A 24844-nucleotide genomic window follows, 5' to 3' on the forward strand; every position below is an offset into this window, starting at 1 on the left:
AGTCCAGAGGTGACCTTCTTGGGAAAGAGTAGGGGCCAGGAAAGATCAGTTAACCTTGCGGCTTTCCCCTTGCAGCTACGCCAGACAGGACGAAAGCTGCGAAGAGGAGGCGTGGCCTGATCCCAATAATACATTTAAGAGGGAGTAACCAGTGGGTTTTTAAAAAATAGATATTTGTATTTATTTGACATGCAGAATGACAGAGAGAGAGGGAGAGACATAGACAGAGGTCTTCCATCCACTCGTTCACTCCCCAGATGGCTACAATAGCCTGGACTGGGCCAGGCCAAAGTCAGGAGTCCTGAATTCCATCCGCGTCTCCTACGTGGATAGCAGGGGCCATCTTCTGCCTCCCAGGTGCCATTAGCAGGAATCTGGATCAGAAGTGGAGCAGCCGGGACTCGAGCCAGTGCTCAGGTGGGATCCCGGCATCGCAGGCGGTGGCTAAACCCTCTGCATCACAACACCAGCACCAGGAGCAACTAGTGCTGAGTTGCCCGGGACCATCATGCTTTGTCTGAAAAATCTTCCAGAAATGCACCCTTCCACTTCTCCCCGTGTTAACAGATGTGACTCAGACTCCCTCTAAGCCCTTCGACGTTTCCTGCAGCAGAGAGAGAGAGATAAAGGGATTTGGGGGGAACCACGTTCCTTTATTGTCCCTGCATAACGGATTCCTCCTCGGAGCGGGCCGGCCACCTGCGGGTGTTGTCAGTCAGGCGCCGATGTCGGCCTTGCGGGGAGGCGGGAGTGGAGTGGGGGAGTGGGACATCTCCAATGGCTGTGCACATAATAGAGGAGATCCTGTGTTGACATGAGCTGCTCTCTGTTTCCCTCCTGGTTTAGCTCCTCAGAGAGGAGCAAGAATTCATGAGATGTTGCCGGTGGCTGCCACACCTCCGCGCTCCTTTCAACTAGGGAAGAACTGGCGGCTTGGAAGCTCTCCCCGAGCCCCCGTGGACCTGGATGTTAGTAACCGACAAGGGACTTCACTTTCTCGGACCAACGCTTGTACAGGCCAAGACCTCCTTTCTTTCTTTCTTTTTTTTTTTTAAGATTTCATTTTATTTATTTGAGAGGTAGAATTACAGAAAGTGAGAGAGAGAGACAGAGAGAAGTCTTCCTTCCTGGTTCACCCCCCAAATGGCCGCTATGGCCGGCGCTGTGCCAATCTGAAGCCAGGAGCCTGGTGCTTCCTCCCAGTCTTCCATGCAGGTGCAGGGCCCAAGCACTTGGGCCATCCTCCACTGCCCTCCCGGGCCACAGCAGAGAGCTGGACTGGAAGAGGAGCAACTGGGACTAGAACCCGGCGCCCATATGGGATGCCGGTGCTGCAGGCGGAGGATTAACCAAGTGAGCCACGGCGCCGGCTGCTGGGTTTAAATTCTTAAGAGACAGTCCGATTGCCTCAGAGTCATCTAACTGCTTTGTCTCCAGCAACCGCTTTGGTCACCAGCCAACTAGCCCACAGCTGTGAGCTGCAGGTGTCACTGAAGACACGCTGCCTAAGCGGCAGAGGGCATGGGCAAGGCAGCCTCTGTCAGAGAGACTGTGCGGAGTGAGGCCATGGCAAACGCTCGTGCTCGCCTTACGTCCTCGAGCTGGACTCCTGCAGGGATGCCCATTCTCTCTCCTGCTTTTCTCCCCTTTCACCTCACCACAGAGCCCGCCCACTCCTACACCCCCGCGGCCTAGGCAGCTCCCACCTCTGCTCACGCCCCAGCCCTGACTACGGTACCTCCTTCTTGCCCTGCTGAAGTGTCTGGTCACAAAGCTGTAGGCCTAGCGAGGGGGAGAAGCTCTTGGGACTTAGTTAAACTGTGAAGACGGAGGAAGGCGTGGCATGGAAGGATGAATGGAAATAAAACCCTCTCCGCTAAAGAAAGTCCTGCTCCCACTGTGGGACACAGACAAGTCTTTGGAGCAGTTCCCCTTTCCCCAAAACCAGGCACCAGCAGAAGTAAGAGAACCTTCCACCGAGGACCCCTGACCCAGCAAGTCCCTGAGACCTCTGATCTCGGTGAAGATCCTTAGGCCCCTCCCCTCACACCTGCCTTACCCCAGCAACCACCCTGGAGCCTGATGGAACTCCAGCCCCAGGTTCTTGACCAACAAGTCCCAAACAATTTACTTTCAGACCAAGGTGACGAGCACAAAGGAAGGGCTCGGTGGACAGAGGTTTTGCACTGCTGCTCCCTCAAGGTGCCCACGGCGCTTTCCTGGACGCTACTCACACATCCTCATGATGGTTCTAGAAGATAAATCATGGGTAATGCCATCCTGTTTCAGATGAATCAGAGACTGTGCTTTGTCTGAACTCTGACGTCAGCCAGAAGACAGCGATACGGTGAATTGTGACTCTAGGCTTGACCACTTATGCATTAGATGCACTACCTTTGTACCTTATCATGTGGTTATAGTCTAACCCAAACCACCTGCATTCAAGTGTTGGGATTTCCATATTTGATGGAGTGGACAGGAGGCTAGGAGGGAAGTAGAGGCAAATCTAACCAAGTCTGTGTTTCCCTGTCCTTCCCTGCGTCCGAGTGCATCCACGTCAATTAAATCATTGGCCCCACTTTGACTCATGACTGCCACTTTTATCTACTGACCAAAATCGCAATGTTCCCCTCTGAGCCTAGCGTGGCTGAGAAGGTAACTGGCGGCGCTTTCTGCGCCTGCCGCAGGGGGATGCACGAGTCAGTTCCTCTGGACCACTTCCAGATCCCTGCTCATTCCATTTAGCATCTACGCTTGAAGTCTATTGCCATTGGCTGTCCTCTGGGGCCAAGAACCCATCTGGGGTTTGTCCAACCTCTCACGCCAACACCATCATTCAAACTCCACAGTCATTACCAATCTGACAGCTTGAGAGTTGATGCGAAAATGAAGCAGGAGTCAGTTTGGCTTTGTCCCAGTTCTCTGGGCCCCTCTGGGGCTAATCAGCAACCACCTATCTTTGTGTCAATAGCATAAGCCTCTCTAACTCAAACACCTGGTGGAGGCCCAGAGGAAGGCTTAAGATGAAGCAAATTTTGCAGTAATTATTCTGACCATCGCTGTTTAAACTAGACTCAGAATCTCCAGCCGCCCCCCACCCACTGCCAAAAAAAAAAAAAAAAAAAAAAAAAAACTTGTTGAACTCAAGCAACTAAATGGATGGACAGAAGATAGCTCTCAATGCTCCTTAAGCTATCTTGGGCTTTGCTAATATTTTCCACGCCAATATTTCGGCTCCAGAGTCTCTTTATGCTATGAACTTTAACCAGTGTCTCCACATGGCAGACCCACAGTGTTTTGTGCAATGACCTGAGTTCATTTCTTTGGTGGAATTCTTCAGCGGCATCTGTGCGGCCCTTTCACAGCCCACCTGGAGGTGGCCATCACACTACAGGAGCGCTCACAGACCTTCTGAATGGGATTCATGACAACGTCTCCTGGTAGCTAATCCAGGCTTGAGTGTTAGGTGATTGCCTGTGCAAGGAGAAAGCGGGGGTGAGAAATGCTGAAAGGTGGGAGGAGCACATGAACAGAGCTTCCTGCTCTGTGGCTCTGCTCAAGCTGCCTGAATGGTATGGCACAGCCTGAGTGGCTTAAGCAACAGACATTTATTTTCCAGAGCTCTGGAGGTGGAAATCCAAGATCAAGGTGCCTGCAGGTTTGGATTCTCCTGAGGCCTCTCCTTGGCTTACTGATGGCACCTTCTCTGTGTGTCTTCCCATGGCCTGTCTTCTGTGCATTCTCCCAGCATCACCTTCTCTTCTTATAAGGACACTAACCCTGGGGCCAGCACTGTGGCGCAGTAGGTTAATCCTCTGCCTGTGGCACTGGCATCCCGTATGGACACTGGTTCAAGTCTCGGCTGCTCCTCTTCCAATCCAGCTCTCTGCTATAGCCTGGGAAAGCAGTGGAAGATGGCCCAACTCCTTGGGACCCTGTACCCGTGTGGGAGACCCGGAAGAAGCTCCTGGCTCCTGGCTTCAGATTGGTGCAGCTCCAGCCGTTGCTGCCATTTGGGGAGTGAACCAGTGGATGGAAGACCTCTCTCTCTGTCTCTGCCTCTCACTGACTGTAACTCTACCCGTTAAATAAATAAAAAATAAAATCCTATAAGGACAGTAGCCCTACTGATCAGGAGTCCATTCGTATGTGTTGCTCCCCCTCTTCGTGGAGGAACGACACAGGACCCTGCGCTGTTCTTTCGTCTGCTCGGCCCTTCCCGGGTTTGCTGCTGGTTCTTCCCGGGTTGGCTACCGTCCCTTCCACCTCCGTGGAAGGGCGGTTCCCCCTGCCACATTCCCCACTTCCGTGGGGGAGCGGCACACCGCCGGCCGGCTCTCTCGGGGGCTGCACAGGTGTTCCCCTTAGATGTTCCTGGTGCATGCCGTCTCTCTCCTCCTTTATAGTCCTCTTCCACCAATCCCAACTCGGCTGCCCACACGCCGAGTACGCTGCTCTCCTCCAATCAGGAGCAGGTCCCACAGTTTATTGGTTGAACTGGAGGCAGCTGTGTAGAAGCTGTTTCCCTTCTCAGTGCCATATTGTGGGAAAGCAGATGCATAGAATAAGTCTTAATTCCAGTAACTTAGTCTAGTCCGAGTTGCTCCCAGTTGCTCCCCACAGATCCCCCTTTCTTTTTATTTTTGGCGTTGATACGCGCCTGTCTTCGGTGCCCCGCGGCACACACTCTGCTCTGCTTGCTAGAGTTGCCACAGTTTCTTACAAGTCCTATCAATCAGGCAAACCGAATCCGGGTTCTCTCTTCGCCATGTTGTGAGGAGGTTTTTAGGCGCTGATGCGTGCCTGTGTTCGGTGCCCTGCAGCGCATGCTCTGCTCTGCCTGCAGGTGCTTACAAGCCCTAGCAATCAGGCAAACCGAATCCAAGCCTTCCCATTGCCGCACTGTGGGGAGACCCATTGGTGTTGATAACGTGCCTGTCTTTGGTGACCTGCAGCGCACAAGCTGCTAGCCGCCCGCAGGTGCTCATCGCCTCACTAATCAGGCAGACCGAATCCAAGCTCTCTCATTGCCATGTTGTGGGGAGGCCTTTCTATTTCTCTATTTCTCTATCTCCGGGCATTCCTATTTCTCCCATTTTACTTCTATCTTCCAGCATTCCTATTTCTCTCATTTTACTTCTAAACTTCTGTTTCTCTTATCCCTGCGGCTTCCCGGCGCCCGCCCCGAGGCTGCTTCTCGGCACCTCGCCCCGAGGCAGCTTCACGGCTCTGTGCGGCTCGGCTTCGCGCGCATACTCCGTGGTCTCCACGCCCCTTCGCGTCCGCACCATGGCCTCGTGCCAGCCCCGCGTTCCCTATCTATTCACGCCCCATGCTCTCTCTGCACGCGGCGGCTTCCGCGAGTCACACAGCGTAGCTTACGTCTCCGCCACTAGCATTCAATCCAAGTTCCCCGGACTAACCTGGCGAATTCCAACCTGGCGGCCCACGTCTCTGCCTCTGGTTCCAGATCTTCGCCTCTTGCTCCCCGGGCTGACGTGAAGAATTCCAAGATGGCTTCCGTCTCTGCCTCGGCCTGCACTCGCGGCTTCATCCTCCCTAACATTTTTCTCTACCCGGTATGTTTCCCTAAGTTTTCTTCCAACAATATTCCTCCCTCATTTCTCCTGGCCTCTCCCCACAGTCCGTATCCAAGTCTAAGTTTCTTATAGGTTTCACTTTCACTTTCAACCTGCAGTCCGTATCTGAGTCTAAGTTTCTTCTTGCTTTCACTTTAAATCCTAACTTCTTTCCCACAGTCCGTATCCAAGTCTATGCCTAGGCTTTCAATAGCTTCTTCCGACACCTTTTCCGTCCGGCTTTCCCCTAGGCTCTTCTAGTCTCTCTCTCCGGTATTTTCCTGCTTCTTCCCTCCTAGGTTTCCTATCCGAGTCACGGCACCATTATGTCGCTCCCCGTCTTCGTGGAGGAACAACACAGAACCCTGCGCTGTTCTTTCGTCTGCTCGGCCCTCCCCGGGTTTGCTGCTGGTTCTTCCCGGGTTGGCTACCGACCCTTCCACCTCCGTGGAAGGGCGGTTCCCCCTGCCACATTCCCCACTTCCGCGGGGGAGCGGCACACCGCCGGCCGGCTCTCTTGGGGGCTGCACAGGTGTTCCTTCAGATAGATGTTCCCCTTAGATGTTCCTGGTGCATGTTGTCTCTCTCCTCCTTTATAGTCCTCTTCCACCAATCCGTGCTCTGCTACCCACACGCCGAGCGCGCCCGCTCTCCTCCAATCAGGAGCGGCTCTTGCAGCCTATCAAGTTGGTAAGGGGCAGCTGGGAAGAAGCTGTACGCTCCTCTCCCAGCGCCACATTGTGGGAGAGCAGATGCATAGAATAAGTCTTAATTCCAGTAACAGTATAGTCCGAGTTGCTCCCCACAATATGAACTCATTTAACCTTAATCACCAGAGTTTAAAGGCCCTGTCTCCAAACACAGTCACACTGGGAGTTAAAACTTCAACGTGTGGATTTTGAGGGGACACGCTTCCATCTACAACACCTGCCATACTGTAGGTCATCTCCCAGCCTCTGATGCTGCCCTTCTAGACTGAGTGCGAGGAACACAGATGTTGGTCAAGAAATGCAGATGGGACTCTGCAATCTGAGAATGGCTAAGCCAGGTGGAGAGGGTGCAGGAGCTGGGAAGAGTGAAAGGTTGTACGGTGGATGGCGACGAGAATGCACGGTTGGGTGGCTACATGGATGGATGAGTACATGAGTTTGGTAGTATGTTGATCGCACCAGGACACAAATGATCTTCTGCTTCTTTGAGGTTGTAGTTTCTTATTGGCTAGGGGTTGAAAACTCAAATGTCCATGCAAATAGGTAACAAAGTTGTCAAAAGAGTCAGGTGTAATAATGAATGGGAGTAGACACCCTGACCTTGGGCTCTGCCTTTGGCCAACTTTGTCCATTTTTATTTTTTTTAGCAAGACTCCTGCTGAGTCAGCTTAGCAGAAATCCCCAGCCTTGGTATCTGATCTGCCTCAATATCTGATGAAACTCCTTATCACCCACACCAAGACACGATCATGCTGGCTTGCCATTAGTAAGGATCATGTCAAGTGTGTTTAGCCACAATCCCCCCAGCCTTGATGTTTCCTCTTAGTAATTTTCCATCCATGATTCCTGGCTGTGAAGTCTCACTTTTCCTTCTTTTTAAAAAAAATTTTACTTATTTGAAAATCAGTTACACAGAGAGAGAAGGAGAGGCAGAGAGAGAGAGAGGTCTTCCATCTGCTGGTTCACTGCCCAGTTGGCCGCCACGGCCAGAAATGCACCCATCTGAAGCCAGGAGCAAGGAGCCAGGAGCTTCTTCTGCATCTCCCACACGGGTGCAAGGGCCCAAGTACTTGGGCCATCTTCCACTGCTTTCCCAGGCCATAGCAGAGAGCTGGATCGGAAGTGGGGCAGCCAGGACTCGAACTGGTGCTCATATGGGATGCCAGCACTGCAGGCAGTGGCTTTACCTGCTACGCCATAGCGCCGGCCCCTCACTTTCCCATCTAATATTCACAATTGAGTCCAGTCTCTCACCTCTATTGTAAAACCCCATTGCAGTAGCTCCTTCTTGAACAAAGTCTTCCTTAATGTCTAACAAATATCATAAAGAATTGTTCATTAACAGTACTTGACTCCAGCCAATTGTTACCTTGGGGGATGGTGACCTTATCTTGTCAGAACTTTTGGTTTTTCAAGGAAAGCTAGAAACCTGATTTTTTTAGATGAAATATTTCTTTTTTTAAAGATTATTTATTTATTTGACGGAGTTACAGATAGTGAGAGGGAGAGACAGAGAAAGGTCTTCCCTCCATTGGTTCACTCCCCAAATGGCCGCAACGGCCAGAGCTGCGCCCATCTGAAGCCAGGAGCCAGCAGCTTCTTCCAGGTCTTCCACACGGATGCAGGGGCCTAAGGACTTGGGCCATCTTCTACTGCTTTCCCAGGTCACAGCAGAGAGCTGAATCGGAAGAGGAGCAGCCAGGACTCAAACCAGTGCCCATACGGGATGCCGGTGCCACAGGCAGAGGATTAACCTACTACGCCACAATGCTGGCCCCTGAAATATTTCTTTAAACAGAACTTGAAATTTGTTTTAAATTATAAAATATATAAAATACTGTGCATGTCAGATAAACACACTTATAATCCAGGCGCACCCTCAAGATGGCCAGGTTTCCATTCTCGGGATACTAGAAAGATGTCTCTGGTGTCATCACATGAGGATATGGGTGTTTACAAGTTCAGGCTCATGAACAGACTGCCTGGATTCATATTCTAGGCCACCACTTACTAGCTGTGTCATCTTGGGAAATTACGCATGTAACTCAGAGTTGTCTTAAGGGTGAAGTTAATATTTGTACATACCTAGAACCATGACAGCTACTTAGTAACAAAGCAGTAACTATGCACTGATATTATTGGCTAATATCACAAAACCTCGTAGTTCCTTCATCTGTAAAACTGGATATTTGCCTTTCCTATCCCCTAAAAGAACTATTGTGAAGAGAAAGAAAGACTGTTAGGAAAGACGTTGGAAAAGTATGCACGTTACTAAGAAATAAACCAGGCGTTACTTTTGCTACTCTCCCTATAAATGAGCGCAATCCTTCCCAATCCAGGACAGGGAATCCCTAGTGAGAACAAAGTGCCCCTCAAAAGCCTGCAAAGCGTTCACGAGAAACTCTGGCGCGCATCCCGCAGACGGATTAACCTGACCCACCAGGTCAGTTTGACTTGGGTGATGTGTACATGGGGTCTGTTTCATCCTAGCCATCTGGAGCAACCTTGAGCAATCCATTGCGCTTCCTTGATACATTGCTGTCTGTTCCCAGCTCGCCTTTCTTACAGTGACTCAGTGGCCTCTCTGTGCAGCCAGTGGCCTCCCCTCCTCTGAAATCCCATGGAACCACTCATGGTCAGAGGAAGGTGAGAAATCTGCCCCAGCTTCAACAGAGCCCACCTGTCCGTGCCACGCCAATGCAGATTCACCACTGAATGGTAAATGAAAACGTACTGTCCCAGAGCACACAAATCTGGACTAGAATTCGACCCCTTTGAAACTCTTGCCAAGACTCACGACAAGTCAGCGGGCCCGCGTCTCCTGGGCCTAGGCCCTCACACTCTGCCCCGAATACACCTCATCTTCACCTCTGGACAGCGCTCGCTGTTTGCGTTGGCACCACGAGGAGGACAGCAGCTGCTAGACGCACCCCTTACTTTCACGCAACGGTCCTATCCTGTTGTGCTCTTCTTAGGGTTTGGTGAATTTTTGTTTCTGCTGTGAAAATGTTAAAACTTCAGAAAAATAGAGGAAATAACACAGCAAACACTCAGACACACTTCTCTAGATTTCGTCATGGCTCACGAGGGCCCCGGGTGCAAGGCTGGCTGACTCTGGATTATTCCAGAGGTGTGGTGTGGTGAGGCGTGGGCGCCTGGGGCACCCTGGTGCTCACTTGGAAGACTGAGAAATTTGGATCCTCAGTCAGTAGTAGTTTTTCTTTAAGATTTATTTATTTGTTTGAAAGGAAGAGCTAAAGAGGAGAGCAGGGCGTTCCATCCACTGGTTCACTCCCCAAATGGCCACAATGGCCATGCAGAAGCCAGGGGCCTGGAGCTCCATCCAGGTCTCCCGCATGGGTGGCAGAGACCCCACAAGCACTCGGGCCACCTTCTGCTGCCCAGGGGCATTAGCAGGGAGCTGGATTGGAAGGAGAACTGCCGGGACTGGAACTGGCACTCCAGTATTGGATGCCAGCATTGCAAGCGGTGGCTTAATCTGCTGTGCCTCAACACCAACTCCACTAATTATTTCCTTTTTTTAAAATATTTATTTATTTATTTGAAAGTCAGAGTTACACAGAGAGAGAAGGAAAGGCAGAAAGAAAGAGAGAGGTCTTCTATCCACTCGTTCACTCCCCAGATGGCCACAATGGCCAGAGCTGCACTGATCCGAAGCCAGGAGCCAGGAGCTTCTTCTGGGTCTCCCATGTGCGTGCAGGGACCCAAGGACTTGGGCCATCTTCTGCTGCTTTCCCAGGGCATAGCAGAGAGCTGGATCGGAAGTGGAGCAGCCAGGACTTGAACCAGAACCCATATGGGATGCCAGCATTGCAAGCAATGGCTTTACCCGCTACACCACAGCGCCGGTCCTCTAATTATTTCTTACAGACAACAAAACCCAGTCAGCTGAGTCAGGACAGGAGACCAGAGAAGGGATTCAGTGCAGTGTAGTCTGTCACAGGAGTCTACTGTTGCTATGGCTTTATTATTACTACAATTGAAATTCACTGTGAAAGTTTTAATTCTTTTGCAAAGAAGAGTCTATGTCTGCATTGCTCGTCAGTGAAAATGGACAACATTTCCAGAGAGACTCTCGATGTGGCAGTGTCTCTGTGACCAGAACGGAGGAGCTGGGTCTGCAGCGAATCTGTGTACGAAACGGAAGGTTTCCAGAGAGGGAACGTGGGCCTCACAGAAAGTACACGCTAATTATAACTGGCTCCTCTCTGTGCGAGCAGAGCGCCTCATTTCGCAACCTCTGCTCTCAGGGCATTGCAGGGCTGGGGCTTCTCCCAGGAAAGGATGTCTCACCACGGGACAGCAAGGCAACTGCGCTTGAAAATGCGATTGTTCAGGCGCCTCATTAATGTAAGCTGACATTCCTTCTCAATTGGGGCAAATCATCAAAGCTTTGTTGTATTGAGAACCTTGAATTCAGCAACCAACAATGTGGGGGAACGGAGGGAACATGAGGGGGCGCTTCCATGGCCAAAAGAAGGAAGTGCAGGCGGGGGGGGGGGGGGGAGAGGACACACACTTAGGGAAGCCAAGGGAAGAGCGGAGCAGAGTGGACAGGGCCAAGCTGGACAATGGAGAGGGCGCCCAGGGGGCTTCCACCAGAAAACCACCCCAGAGGCAGAACCAGCGGCAGCTTCTCCTCCAGGATGAGGCTACAAGGGTGCAGGGAAAGGGGAAACATTCCCTGTTCCCTGACTAAAAGTGCCGCACAATCTCCCTTCCAGGGCACCCTGCCCAGCAGCTCAGTGCCTGCCCCCTGCAGCCTCGAGCCCCCCATTTCTGGTCATGGGTTGCACCTCCCCAGGGCCCCCTCAGGGCAGTCTCCCTGCCGTTCTGGTGTGATTGGCTCTAGCAGGTCTGATGTGGAATCATTGGGTTCACTGTGGAGGCACAGGGCAGGGACGGGTGAGCGTGAGGGCCTCATGCCCAGACCGTCATTGACCATCTACAATTGATATCTAGAATGGAACAAGATTTATAAGGTGAACTGTTTTTTTTCAATATGCAACTTTAATAAAATATTCATTTCAAAAACCAAAATAGTCCCAGATGGTCCTTTCTGCGCTCCAGAACAATCCTGGAGCACACAAGAATCCCACACGGACATGAGGAGGCAGACAGCTCCTACTGCCCAGCAACCCAGCCTAGATCAAGGTGCAGGCGGGGTCGCAAGAATTCAACCCCCAGCAAGAATTCACCACCTTCCAGCCCTAGGCTCTCAAAAAACACCTGTGACCTCCTGAGTCACTTTTGCTCAATGTATCAAATGGTAGAAGAAATAACCAGCCTAAGGGCAGGCATCTGTTGTGCTGCATCCCATATCAGAGTGCCCGCTTTTAGTTCCGGCTCCTCTGCTTCCGATCCTGCTTCCTGCTAATGCAGACCCGGGGAGGCAGCAGCTGATGGCTCAAGCCCTTGGGTCGCTGCCACCCAGGAAGGAGTTCTGGATTGAGTTTGGGCTCCTGCATTGGCCTGCCCCAGCCCTGACTGTTGCAGGCATTCGGGGAGTGAATCAGCAGCAGATTGGATGAATGGGTAGTTTTCCCACTCACTCCCGGGCTGAGCCCGGACACTGCAGCGACCGATTCTCCAGTTGCAAGCCATGGACCATGCCATTTCTTCACTCAAGACACTGCAGTGACCCCTTCTCACCCAGACCGACAGCAAGTCCCACCCCTGCTTTTGAAGCCCCGTGCATCCGGCAGCACCTGCCTCCCCCTCTGACTGCCCCCACCCTTGCTCTCCTGCTCAGCCATGCTGTCTCCTTCCTCTTCCACTACCACCAGGCTCTCCTTCCTCGGGGCCTTGGCACTTCCTAACTCTTGGCACCGATGCTTTCCCTAGGGTCCTAGGATTGGCCCCTCCCCTTCTTCCCCCAGATATTGGGGTGATTCCCTTCCCCGAAGTCCGCCTCCTCCAGCCCTGCCCTGTTTAACACTTCAGCCCACTCTCCTCCCCGCCCCCAGCACTGCTGCTATGTTCCCTGAGCGCCTGTCCCCGTGCAGCACACCAGGTCGCTCACCCGGTTTACCACTCATTGGGTGTCTTCCCCACTACAAGAAGGCTCTGGAAGGGCAGGCATATCCGATTCGTCCACCGAGGTATCCCAAGTCCCCAAGGCAGTGTCAGGCACGTCAATGACACTCAACAAACAAGCTGGGTCTTTCTTGAGATCCAGGACATAAAACTGAAAACAGAGCTCTTCCCGTCAGGGGGAAACATGAGCAGAGTCCCTCGGACCATTCCCACGGGTTCTCCATGAGAGGAGAACTCTTTCTCCAATGACCAAGTGTGAAAACTCCTGACATTGGCCCTGACGCCGGGAGCCGGTTTTGAAGCTGTGAAGTGCTGTGAATGTCTGGTCCAAGGGCCAGGGACAGCGGTTTGCACACAGTTGGTGCCATTGGACATAGGTGCAAAGTGGGGAGCAGGACTGACATTGGTTGAGCAGCTGCTGGGCGCTAGGCAGTGTCTATGCCAGCGCACTTTGCAAGTGATCACAAAAACTGTCCGCTCTCTCTCCGTCCTCTCTCCTGTCCTCACACCAGGCCAGGTGCTCAGTAATGCTCCCTTGCTCCTGTTTGCCCGAGGGTCTGAGACAGGCACCATCCTCCCATCTCACAGGTTTAGGTCGCCTGCTGAACGTTGCACCACTCGTGCGTGGTAGAGCCAGGATGTAAATTTCTCCCAGACGAGCTCCAGCCCCTCTGACTCTGAGAGAGGATGCAGCATAGCCCCTCCCTGCCATCTTCCCTGGAGCAGAGCTGACCCAGGTTGCACCAGGAGATGACGGGGGGGGGGTGCTCTTCCTCCACCTGGGCTCACCTCCCCGCTCTGTGCAGTTGGCTCACCTGGCGAGCTCTCCTGCTACCTTCAGATGAATAGGTCTGCCTTTCCCACCCTCGTGACTGGATGGCCCCAGAGTTAGCAGCAGTTCATCTCGATCACCAGTCAAGTTCTGAAAGACAGTGCAGCTTCGTACTGAAAAGGTCCTTAGAATCCCAATGCTTGGTGAAGTTCGTTGGCTTAGGAGTCTCTCCCTTTCAGAAAAACCTGGATGATATCTGCTGGTTTTCTCCATCACCCTTCCCCAAATGTAACAGCCCTTGTTAGTCTATTTAATATAGCTCAGTTCTCCCTAAGGACCTTACATTCAGTTTCCATACCGGCCATATGAAGGAAAAGTCCCGATCATGCAGCCACATGACATAGCTGCATTTTAAGTAGCATGTTCTTGCGGCCAGCGCTGTGGCGTAGTGGGTAAAGCCGCCACCTGCAGTGCCAGCATCCCATATGGGCACCAGTTTGAGTACCAGCTGTTCCACTTCCAATCCAGCTCTCTGCTACGGCCTGGGAAAGCAGTAGAAGATGGCCCAACTCCTTGGGCCCCTGCATCCACATAGAAGACTCAGAAGAAACTTCTAGCTCCGGGCTTGAGATTGGCACAGCTCCGGCTGTTGCAGCCATCTGGGAAGCGAACCAGTGGATGGAAGACCGACTTCTCTCTCTCCCTCTCTCTGCCTCTGGCTCTCTGTAACTCTGCCTTTCAAATAAATAAATAAATCTTAAAAGAAAAAAATTAGCATGTTCTTTATGCTTTCCATATACCACTACTAGCTGGGATTTTATTTCTTAGCCATTGCTGAAGTGTTACGTGCCAGCTATTTTTACTGCATAGAGACAAAAGTGCTTAATATGTGCCTCAGACCTGTTTTGTGGGTGCTGAGAGGCAGCATCCAAATCTGTGGTTCCCAGATCTGTAGCCTCTGGCCAAAGCATCTCCACGAACCTCCTGCAGGTTAAATTTTCTCTTGGAAAGGTCAGCATGTGGCACAGTGGGTTAAACTGCCACTTGTGATGCCACATCCCCTATCAGAGTGTTGGTTTAAGTCAGAGCGGTACCCCTTCTTTTTTTTTTTTTTTTTTTTTTTGACAGGCAGAGTGGACAGTGAGAGAGAGAGAAACAGAGAGAAAGGTCTTCCTTTTTGCTGTTGGTTCACTCTCCAATGGCTGCTGCGGCCGGCACGCCACACTGATCCGAAGGCAGGAGCCAGGTGTTTTTCCTGGTCTCCCATGGGGTGCAGGGCCCAAGCACTTGGGCCATCCTCCACTGCACTCCCTGGCCGCAGCAGAGAGCTGGCCTGGAAGAGGGGCATCCAGGACAGAATCCGGCGCCCCGACCGGGACTAGAACCCGGTGTGCCAGCGCCGCAAGGTGGAGGATCAGCCTATTGAGCTGCAGTGCCGGCCAAGCTGTACCACTTCTAATCCAGCTCCCTACTAATGTGTATGGGAAGGCAGCAGAAGACAGACCAAGTGCTTGGGCCCCTGCCACTCATGCAGGACACCTGGATGGAGTTCCAAAGTCCTGGATGTTGCAGCCATTTGAGGAATGAACCAGTGGGTAGAAGACCTCTCTGTCTTTCCTTCTCTCTGTCACTCTGCCTTGCAAATAAATAAAATAAATCTTAATAAATAAGTTCAATTAAAAAATTCTTTTGGGAAATTTTGAGTGTGTTTCAGAATTGCTTTTAGAGGTGAAGAACTGTGGGATCTTGCTCTGCTAGCAAAAGGCTGGGTAGTCCTTCATTTGCATGGGGCTGGCCCATGTGCTAGAAGACATTCACCCTTCCAGCCTCATCTGGGCAATGCCTGCTGCTTCCCCCAGTCACTGTAGCAGCCACAGCTACCTGTGGGCAGTGTCCCAGGTTCCCATGGGTGAAAGCACCAGTGACACTGTCTCTGACAGCTGGGGATCTGGGGGACAAACAGCACTCAGTCCTGCCACCAGGGAGAGGGGCAGGCACCTCTCCTCCCCGTGGCAACTGTCTCCCACCCCTGCTGACCTTGCAACCTTTGCATTTATGTCCACCTCCGATTTCTCCCATATGCAAAGCCAAAGAAAATACTGACATTTTTCCTGGACCGTCTCCTCCTAAGAGGGATTCTGTTCTGTGGGATGACTTTGAAGTCTTTGTCAAGTTGATGATCAGGAGCACTTACTAAATGTAGGTTCCCACAGCCAGAGAGTAGGGTAAGAGACGGAAAACAACGGATTCATCAGGACCCAAACCAACGGGCCATCTCCACCTCCGCCCCTCATCAGTTCCAACTTGCTACTCCGCTGCCCCTCAAGGCACAGAGATTTCTAGAAACACCAACATAGCCTGCAAGGCCAATGGCCAAAGTTAGGATGAATATTTTGTAACTCCTTGGGCCCTGAAGGAGCCTGTGTGTCTATCAGGAACCATCCAGGGAGGCTGTCAGGTGTTACTGCGTGTGTTCTTCTTGCCCCGCCTCTTGTTTCTCTTGGGAACAATCGCCACACCTGCCGACGCCCAGGCTCCCAGCCCAGCATCCTGCCTGGCCCTGGAGCTGGGCAGTGCTCTCTGCAGCGCTCAGAACTTCCTGTTTGTTCAGACCCCTTTGTCTTCTACTGCGGCAGCGAGGAGAGAGGATTCCTCTGAGCGCCTTTGCTTTTGGCTTTGAAATCAGATCCTGGCGCACCTGACTACACTCAATAGCTGGAAACAGCAAGGATGTCCGATGGCCGAGAGCCCTTGTTTTAAGCCCTGCACGCCAGGAAGGCAGGGGCCGGGGTCTGCTCGTGGGGCTGCGCTGGAGGGGGCAGGATGCTCCAGCAGCAAAAGCAAACCGTGTTTCTGAAGGGAAACTCTACTGGACGGGGACTCGGAATACTGTCCTGTCAAGGGCCTTCCAAGCCTCCCTGAGGCACAAATGGGCTCAGACTTCTTGCTCTCTTACTTCCGGGGACACTCTGCCCAAGGGACCCAGGAGGGCCAAGCCCACCTCTGCTGCCTCTGAGGTGGTGACGAAGTGCAATGAATAGCAATTTACCCAGCATCACAGAGAAAAATGCAGTAGGATCGGAGCAGCACTAGAGAGCGGCTCCAGTGTCCCCAAGCCGCCTGGGCCTCCACCCACTGCCCCCTCCTCCACTCAGCGGCTCTCCTACGCCCTACGTCATTGTGAACACTTCACACAAACAGAACGGCCGCAAGACCACCCACGTGCCCGCACCCAGCTTACAAACTGAGCCCCAAGCCTCGTGGGGTTTCTTAATCCCAGCCTTGCACCCCTGCCCTCCCCAGCAGCAACGGCTCAGTCACAGCCATCGCCTGAGAGTGCCCGTCCCAGCAATGCGTGTGCCCTTCTTTGGGGTCACTGCTTAACCTTTTATGAACCTCACTGTCTTCATCTGTTTAAAAAAAAAACACTGTAGCAGGGATTAAAGGAAATGATTTGTGATAAATATTTAGCTGTTGTTGTTACGAAAAGGAAAAAGTCAGCAGAAAGAACTGGGTCAAAGGCGAGGCCCTTCCCAGCCTGCTGCTCTGTGCAGTGATAGGCCCAGATAGGCCCCCTGTATCCGTGCCCCGGGCCAGTGCCCACACTCGGCTTACTAGCCTGCAAGCCTGGGCCCCAACGTCCCCAACCCTGGGAGGCCTCTCCCAACGCCCCAGACAGCGACTCCGTGGCGCTTCCATAGCCCAGGAGCTGTGTCTGAACACTGGCCACCATGTTTCTGTGTCCAGTCCAGCCCACTGCCTGCTGGCCAGTCTTCACGGAGTGAATGAGTGACAGCCTGAATGTATGACAGTCAACAGACTCCAGCTCTCCACCCCAGTTAACACAAGGTGGTCTCCATGGCCCTATTTCCCATTAATAGGCATTTTTTTTTTGATGGGCAGAGTGGACAGTGAGAGAGAGAGAGAGAGAGAGACAGAGAGAAAGGTCTTCCTTTTGCCGTTGGTTCACCCTCCAATGGCCGAGGCAGCCGGTGCACTGCGCTGATCCAAAGGCAGGAGCCAGGTGCTTCTCCTGGTCTCCCATGCGGGTGCAGGGCCCAAGCACTTGGGCCATCCTCCACTGCACTCCCGGGCCACAGCAGAGAGCTGGCCTGGAAGAGGGGCAACCAAGACAGAATCCGGCGCCCCAACCGGGACTAGAACCCGGTGTGCCGGCGCCGCAGGTGAAGGATTAACCTAGTGAGCCACGGCGCCAGCCATTAATAGGCATTTTTCTCTTTGGTGTCCCAAAGGGAAAGAGACTGGAACAAACAGAACAGGAGGAGCACGGACTGACGTCCCCCACAACTGACAGCTTCAGGGAGACCGCTTCGTGCATCTGGAGCCTCTGCTTCAAGGCCTCTCGCCACTCCAGCTGTAGAAATCCTTAAGGACAGAGAAAGGGGCAAACCTGGTCTCCCGCCGAGCAAATCTGCTTGATTGCCACAGACACAGAACGTCGGGCAGCAGCCATCTGTTGTTTGGCGTGCTCCCCCGCACCCGGTGCTCTCTGCTGAAGTTGGCTGCTGCTGCGTAGCCCCCGCTTTAGTCACAGATTTCACAGGATGTGTTTCAGAAGCAGGAGCTAGTACCATCAGCCAGTATCAGCCAGTTTGTTTCCATGGCACTGAAAGGGGCACTCAGGCTTGCCCAGGAAGGAAATGGAGAGTGGGAAGGAGAGCAGGGCTTGGGTTGCGAGTGCAAAACACGCAGGTCAGGTTTTGTCTTGTGCTTCCTCTCTTTTAACAATATTTTTAGTTGTATCAGGTGAAATTCACATCACATGAAATGAGCCATTTGAAAGGGATTGAGCAGTGATTAGTACAAGGACACTGTAAAACTTTGGCAAAAATGGAATGAAAAGGTAACTTTACTTTGGGGCAAGAATGGTTGAAAGCCACACGTCCAAATGCTCTTCAAAACGTTCATGATGTCACTTAAGACTCCTGCGACCCACGTGAGAGTGTCTGGGTTCTACTCCAAGCTCTGGCTCCTGACTCCAGCTTCCTGCTGGTGCAGACCCTGGGAGGCAGCAGGTGATGGCTGACCAAGTGCTTGGATCCCTGACACCACAAGGGAGACTCACAGACTCCGGTTCCTGGTCCAGCCCCAGCTGTTGCAGGCATTTGGGGAGTGAACCAGGGGACAAAGACCTCTCTGTATCTGTCTCTGTCTCTTCCTCCCTGCATCTCAAAGAAACAAAAACAATCTTCTAAAATTGTGTACTATGAAAGACCTCTGCATGGATTTCAACTTTTTACACCAAAACAAAATTATCTTCTCATGTTTCCTTGAACTTTTTGGAAGTACCCTCTTATACTCACTACATTCACAATGCTGTGTAATCCCCACCAATATCTAGTTCCAAAACGCATTCATCACCCCAAAAGGAAACCCCATACACACTGCTTCCCTTCCTCCCAGTCCCTGGAAACCACCAACCAGCTCTGTTCCTGTGCATTTACCTAGTCTGGATGTGTCACACAAATTAAATTGTATAGTATTTAACATTTTGTGTCTGGCTGCTCTCACTAGCATGTTTTCAAGGTTCACCCACATTGTAGCAAGTGTCAGCACTTCATTTCTTTTTTTCAAAGATTTATTTATTTATTAGAAATTCAGAGTTACAGAGAAGAGAGGCAGAAGCAGACAGAGGGAGAGGCAGAGAGAGAGAGAGAGAGAGAGAGAGAGAGAGAGAGAGGTCTTCCATCTGCTGTTCATTCCCCAAATGGCTGCAATGGCTGGAGCTGTGCCAATCCAAAGCCAGGAGCCAGGAGCTTCTTCCAGCTCTCCCACGTGGGTGCAGGGGCCCAAGTACTTGGGCCATCTTCCACTGCTTTCCTAGGCACATTAGCAGGGAGCTGGATCAGAAGTGGAGCAGCCAGGACTTGAACTTGCACCCATATGGGATGCTGGCACTGCAGGTGTCGGCTATACCACAGCACCGGCCCCACTTCATTTCTTTTTATGGCTGACTAATATTCCGTTACAAGGCTATAACACCTTATGTAGTTTATGCATTCGTCTCGCCATGGGCGTCTGGGTTGTTTCCACCTTTGGGCTGTTGTAAATAGTTCTGGCTGTGAATCTTCACATCTAGGTATTTATGTGAGTACCTGTTTTTGGCTCTTTTGAGCTTATACCAAGAAGTGGATTAACCAAGTCACATCGTGATTCTGTTTAACTTTTTGAGTCACTGCCATACCATCCTCCACAGTAGTTAACCCATTTTTACCTTTTCATGTGCAGTGTGTGAACAATGGCCACATTTTCACCTGTCTGGGAAGCGCAGTGCAGTACGAGGACTTTCTGAAGGGCTGTGTCCCACGCACACAGAATGCATGGTCTGTATGTAAAGACACAGGTTTTGCACAAACTCACAAAGAAAGCAAAGGAAGTGGAGTCCTCAGCAGACAAGTTGAAGGATGGGTCAGAGAAGTAACAGACTGCCCCCTCTCCTTGCTGTGCTCTCCTTAGCTAAGCATGGACACACAGGAGATTCACTGTCTACTCCATCTCATTTTCACTTCTTTCCAGTTTGCCTCCACTCCTCTTCTATGCCCAGGACTGGAAGGTCACAGTGACTTTCCCACCCATGGCCAGGTTCCAGCAAACACAGCGGACTCTGTTAGCAGGTGATATAGTGCACACAGCTCCCAAGTCTGCACACACTGAACTCTATGCAGGCCACTTGTCAACACTCATGAGCCAGAACCAGAAGGAATACCTTTGCAAAGAAAACTACAAGCACGACGTTATTAATAGTAGCTGTGGAAGAGAAAAACTAAGCACCACCAGAGCCCCATGCAGTGAGACTCAGCCAAAGGAAAGAGCCTGACGCTGGCTTTTTGCTTAAAACCATCTGGAAGGGAGCTGAGATCCATGTTAAATTCATATTTCAGGGGCCGGAGCTGTGACATAGCGGGTAAAGCCACCACCTCCTGCAGTGCCGGAATCCCATATGAGCGCCCGTTCGAGTCCCGGCTGCTCCACTTCTGATCCAGCTCTCTGCTATGGCCTGGGAAAGCAGTAGAAGATGGCCCAAGTCCTTGGGCCCCTGCACCCACGTGGGAGACCGGGAAGAAGCTCCTGGTTCCTGGCTTCAGATCAGCCAAACTCCGGCTGTTATAGCCATTTGGAGAGTGACCCAGCCAATGGAAAACCTCTCTCACTCTTTCTGCCTCTGCCTCTCTGTAACTCTGCCTTTCAAATAAATAAATAAATATTTTTAAAAAATTCATAGCTAAGTGTTCTTTGGCTAGAAGGAAAACTACTACTGTCTTTTGTCTCCCCTCCCTCACCATTGGAGAGCTGCTGAATCAGCCGTTTGGGGGCAGGGGACACACTCAGGAAAGGCCCTTTCTTTTGGACATGACCAAGGGGCTGAGGGTAGACACAGGCAAAAGGGCTCTGGCAGCAAGGCTACAGGAGGCAGATGAGAGAAGGCGAGGCAGGGGCCAGTGCTGTGGCACGGCGGGGGAAGCTGCCACTCCCGATGCTGGCCCCAGAGCAGAGTGTTAGTCTGAGCCCCAGCTTCTCTGCTTCTGATTCTGCCTCCTACTTACGTGCCTGGGGAGACAGTGGAAGATCCTGCCACCCACTCGGGAGACCTGAATGGAGTTCCAGGCTCCTGGTTCAGCCTGGCCCAGCACCATTTGACTGTACAAATAAATGTAGTCATTTGGGGCATGAGCCAGTGGATGGAAGATCTCTCTCTCTCCTTCTCTGTTTCACATAAATAAATACAGAGAGAGAGAGAGAGAGAGAGGTGTCAGGTCTCCTGGACATTTTCAGAGTTTGGGGCCTCAGGGGAATGACAAGAGGAAAAGACAAGCGCTTGCCCATGGGAAGAACTGGGCTCCCCGTGGGCTTCGCAAGAAGGAGGCTCACCCCACAGGATCCTCCCAGTTCCCTCATAAGCCTAGGTGGCAGAGTGGGTTTTGAAATCCCAGTGTATCCAGCTACAGACAGGGGATCCTGGCACTCAGCACAAATCTGAGCTCTATCATTGCAAACAAAGGGGGCCATGTCTTCACCCGGGGAGAAGAACTCGTTCACTCCCTGCCAGTAAATACGACTGAAGAGCCAGACTTCTCGAGGGCGGCAGATCGCGAACTGTGATGTTGTCACTTAGAGAAGTGAACTCCCTCACCGGCCACAGGCCAGGGTGCCTGTCTTGACTTCTTAGTCATGATCTGACAGGACATTCTACATTGTTACTGGGTGTAGTAGATGGAGTTGCAGCCCCCACAAGTGTATGTCCAAATCCCTAGACCTTCGGAGTCCGAGCTTGGTTGTAGAAAGGATCTTTTCAATTGTTTATTTACTTACTTATCTGAAAGGCAGAGAGAATAAATCTCCCACCTGTTGGTACACGCCCCAAATATCTATGAGAACTGACGCTGGGCCAGGCAAGCCAAGAGCCAGGACTCAAAGCATAGGTGGCTGGGACCAACTACTTGAGCCACCACCTGCTGCCTTCCACAATGTGCACCAGCAGGAAGCTGGAACTGGGAGCAGAGCTGGAATCCAGACACTCCAGTATGGGATGTGGGCATCCCACGCAGTGTCTTAACCACCATGTACACCAAATGCCTGCCACAGAGCGCTTTGCGGATGTCATAAAGGATCCTGAGATGAGACCACCTGGGTTACTCAGGTGGGCCCTAAATCCCTTGGAAGAACAAGTATTCTTATCACAGTCACATCCGTGCGACCACAGCGGCAGAGCCGGCAGCGACGCAGCCCCAAGCCACGGAACACACGGAGCCACCAAGAACTGGAAGAGGCGAGAAGGATCCTCCCCTAAATGTCCCATGGCAAGCACAGCCCCGCCGACACCTGGACTTTGCACACCTGGCATCTGAAACTGAGAGTGAATGAATGTCTTTGAAGCCACCCTCTTCATCACCCAGCGAGGCTGGGCAGAGCGGTGATGAGGCGGGACAGACAGAATCGGGTCATCCAGAAAACTAAGCTTGGTCCCTGGGCTCACCACTGGCATTCACAGTGAACCTTCTTACCCTTTGGACTTCTGGGTCAGTTTCCTGTGGTGATCCTCATGCATTCACTCCTCGTGGCAGAGGGCAGAGCCCACCGTTCCGCCACGACCAGTGTTCTTGTTCCCATTCTACAGAAGAGAAAATGGAGGCTCTGAGAGGTCAGATGACCTGTTCAAAGGCACTCAGACCTGAACCTTGAACACAGGCCTATGCTCCAGCCACAGCATTACAAAAGCCTCAAGCCCCAGTGCCCTATGGGGCGTGGCTGCCTGATGGGAAAGAACTGATTACGGAGCTGCTGAGGATAGCAGCACTGGCAGGGAGGGTTGGAGCGATGGACTAAGACTCAGCTGGCCGAACCAGGAGGGTAGAGCTTGCTGACAGCAGGTGCAGGACAGAACATGGGCACCCAGGAGCCAGTGTCCCCAGAACTGGAGCCCACGATTCCTCTCCACCCCAAGGCCTCGAGTCCTCTCTCCTCACCCAGCTTTGTGAGGACGAACTAGGATGTGTCTGCAGAGAGGCCGGAGTGGCCATCCACCGCTGCATCTGGCCCCTGCTGCCGCATGCAAGGGACCCATCCTGAGATGACCCACGTGTCCAGCCGGGCCAAGAAGAGGGGACACAGGCTGGGCAGCAGAGCTCTGATGAGGTGGCGCCTGGGGCAAGCTGACGTCATTTGGAGTAGTCCCCTCCGTAGGGATGGCCTCAGGCAGGCTCTGACAGCCAGGGTTCCCCCTGCCTCTCAAGGAGTCCGCTTTTCAGAGCTTGGGGAGACCCGGGCTGCAGCCCTGGCTTGGGCTGGGGTGTAGACAGCTGTCAGCTTCTTCCCTGTCCTCCCCCACACACCCCCACCCCGTCCCAGGTTGGAGGGAGTTCAGGGGCAGGGAGGCAGCCGCCAAACAGCCTGCCAGATTTCCTCCTAGGCAGCCCTCTGTGCAAGATCAAGTCCCGGGAGGCTCGGCCACAGGACAACAGCACAATAAACCCCCTCCGCCTCCTCCCCGGCTCATTGTTCTGTGCGGTTGGTTTGAGTACGATCAAAAGGAAGGAAGAGCACTGCGCTATCAGGCCGAGGAAGAAGGATGCTCCCCTGACCGCTCCCGCTGCCCTCGGCCACCCTCGTTTTAAATGCGAGGAAACCAAAGGGCAGCATGCAGGCTAACCCCGACGCCGCGGGAGGAGAGCGAGCCCCGGCCTTCGGGTTAGCCTGCAAGCTCTGTCCACACTCGCCGCCCCCAGCACCCCCACCCTGGGTGGACAAGCCCTGTCCCTTAGGCCAGGCCAGGAGGGCATGGAGGCCCGCGCACAGGGGCAGCCGCCGGAAGTAGGCCCTGCACCCGCCGGCAGTAGGCGCTGCACCAGCAGACCTGTTGGTTGTTTATCCCTGGCGCTACCAGCCGAGGCGTGGGGTTAAAAAATAGGCCTGAAAAGGAGCTGTCCGTGCCCGCCTGGCCTGGGCTTGCTTCTTCAAGACACCAGACAGCTCAAGTTACCCAGGGGAAATGTGGCCCCCCTGGGCACTCGGGGCCTTTGCTGCGCTCAGCCCGGGGTTCAGGCGCTGGCGGGGACCAGTTTGCTCCGGGAGCAGTCAGCAGGCCTTGCCGGAGGCTGGCACCTCCGAGGTGGGCAGGACAGGGCCGAGGGTCCCTCCCGCCGGGCCGCCCCAGGGCGCCAGCGCGGTCACCTTTGTGGCTGAACCGTCAGCAAAGGCTCAGTGGGAATGGAGGTCAATGTGCTTCCTCAACCAGAAAGGTGGTTTCAGGGCGGCCCGAGCTGCCCGCGCAAACAAGCAGAGGCCTGCCAAGGGCGGGCTGGGGCTGCGGGGAGCTCCCACTGCAACAAAACGGGGACCATTATCAGCGGCGGCCCAGCCCCGAGGAGGGCGAGCCTTTGAAGGCACAGCCGGGCTGTCCGGAACTTTCCACCTGAGAGACGCTGAGGACTGGGGGTCAGGCCGCACGCAGCCCTCACAAGGCCTGATCAAAGGCTGCTGCCGAGGGGAGGGGACCCGCAGCTGCGGCCCGGCCGCCCCCACGGAGCCGCCTTTGCAGGGGCCTGTGGGAAAACCCAAGCACAGATGCGCCGTGCGTGCGGCCGGCCGAAGCCCTGCGCTCTGCTGGGAGGGGGAAAATCCAACCCCTCAGTGGTCCTGAAAAGAAAGGGCGCGCACACACACACACACACACACACAGATGCAAAGACCACCCACCTGATGCGCGCCTACCTTTCCGAAACAAATGGCTCCTGGCTTCCAGGGCCCACTTGTGAAAGAACAAACAGGCTGAGCGTTCCCACTTGGCTGCAAAGCTGCGTGCACGCGTTGTGGGGGTGGGGGGCAAGTCTAAGCACCGGAAGCTTAAAGTGCCTATTCAAGGGCTTCCTTGCATCCCCTTGCCTCCTTGGGAACCTGGGAGACAGCAAAAATGAATCCTCGTTTGGCGAAGGCTCACGGCCCTATGTGGACGCCGTTAGCATGGTACTCCCAGAATGCACTGCCTGACGCACCAGGGAACTGTACCCGGAGCGGCTTGCGGACACCTGCGGGCAGGCTCCACCCCAGCCGGCTGTGCGCCTGCCCCACTCTTGCGCTAGGTCAGCCTCGGCCCGCTCCGCCCTGCGCAGAACCCCACGCTTCGTGGAAGCTGCAGCGCGATCTTGCCTGCAGTGGGTCCAAGAACGCAAGCCACTTCCTCTGCACCTCCTTCCTTTTCAAAGGACTGG

General features: G+C 53.2%; 1 protein-coding gene and 1 long non-coding RNA gene across 7 annotated transcripts in view; one reads left to right on the top strand and one right to left on the bottom strand.

The window, feature by feature from the left end:
- RAD51B (RAD51 paralog B) overlaps positions 1 to 20356 on the top strand; it is a 657779-nt gene extending 637423 nt beyond the window's left edge. For 2 of the 4 annotated variants that reach the window (XM_089322153.1, XM_089322150.1), the window contains one exon: positions 20021 to 20356. In XM_089322153.1, the coding sequence (XP_089178279.1) occupies positions 20021 to 20117 (97 nt within the window). In that variant the 3' untranslated portion in view covers positions 20118 to 20356. Of the gene's footprint in view, positions 1 to 17371; positions 17515 to 20020 lie in introns of those variants that run through there. The other 2 variants (XM_089322159.1, XM_089322152.1) reach the window with 2 other exon arrangements.
- Positions 465 to 24484, bottom strand: LOC149120078 (uncharacterized). 3 transcript variants are annotated; one of them, XR_016226512.1, is made up of 3 exons: positions 24348 to 24484; positions 22142 to 22248; positions 465 to 604 (listed from the first exon to the last, which is right to left on the bottom strand). It is a non-coding gene; the product is annotated as an uncharacterized LOC149120078 (long non-coding RNA). The 3 variants fall into 3 exon arrangements; XR_016226514.1 differs by having other exon boundaries at positions 24333 to 24466; XR_016226513.1 differs by lacking the exon at positions 465 to 604 and adding an exon at positions 19350 to 19464.
- Positions 24485 to 24844: the final 360 nt, after the last annotated feature.

The sequence above is a fragment of the Oryctolagus cuniculus genome, chromosome 20, assembly GCF_051225735.1.
Source record: "Oryctolagus cuniculus isolate XC-2025 breed Fujian yellow rabbit chromosome 20, ASM5122573v1, whole genome shotgun sequence".
Taxonomy (NCBI): Eukaryota; Metazoa; Chordata; class Mammalia; order Lagomorpha; family Leporidae; genus Oryctolagus; species Oryctolagus cuniculus.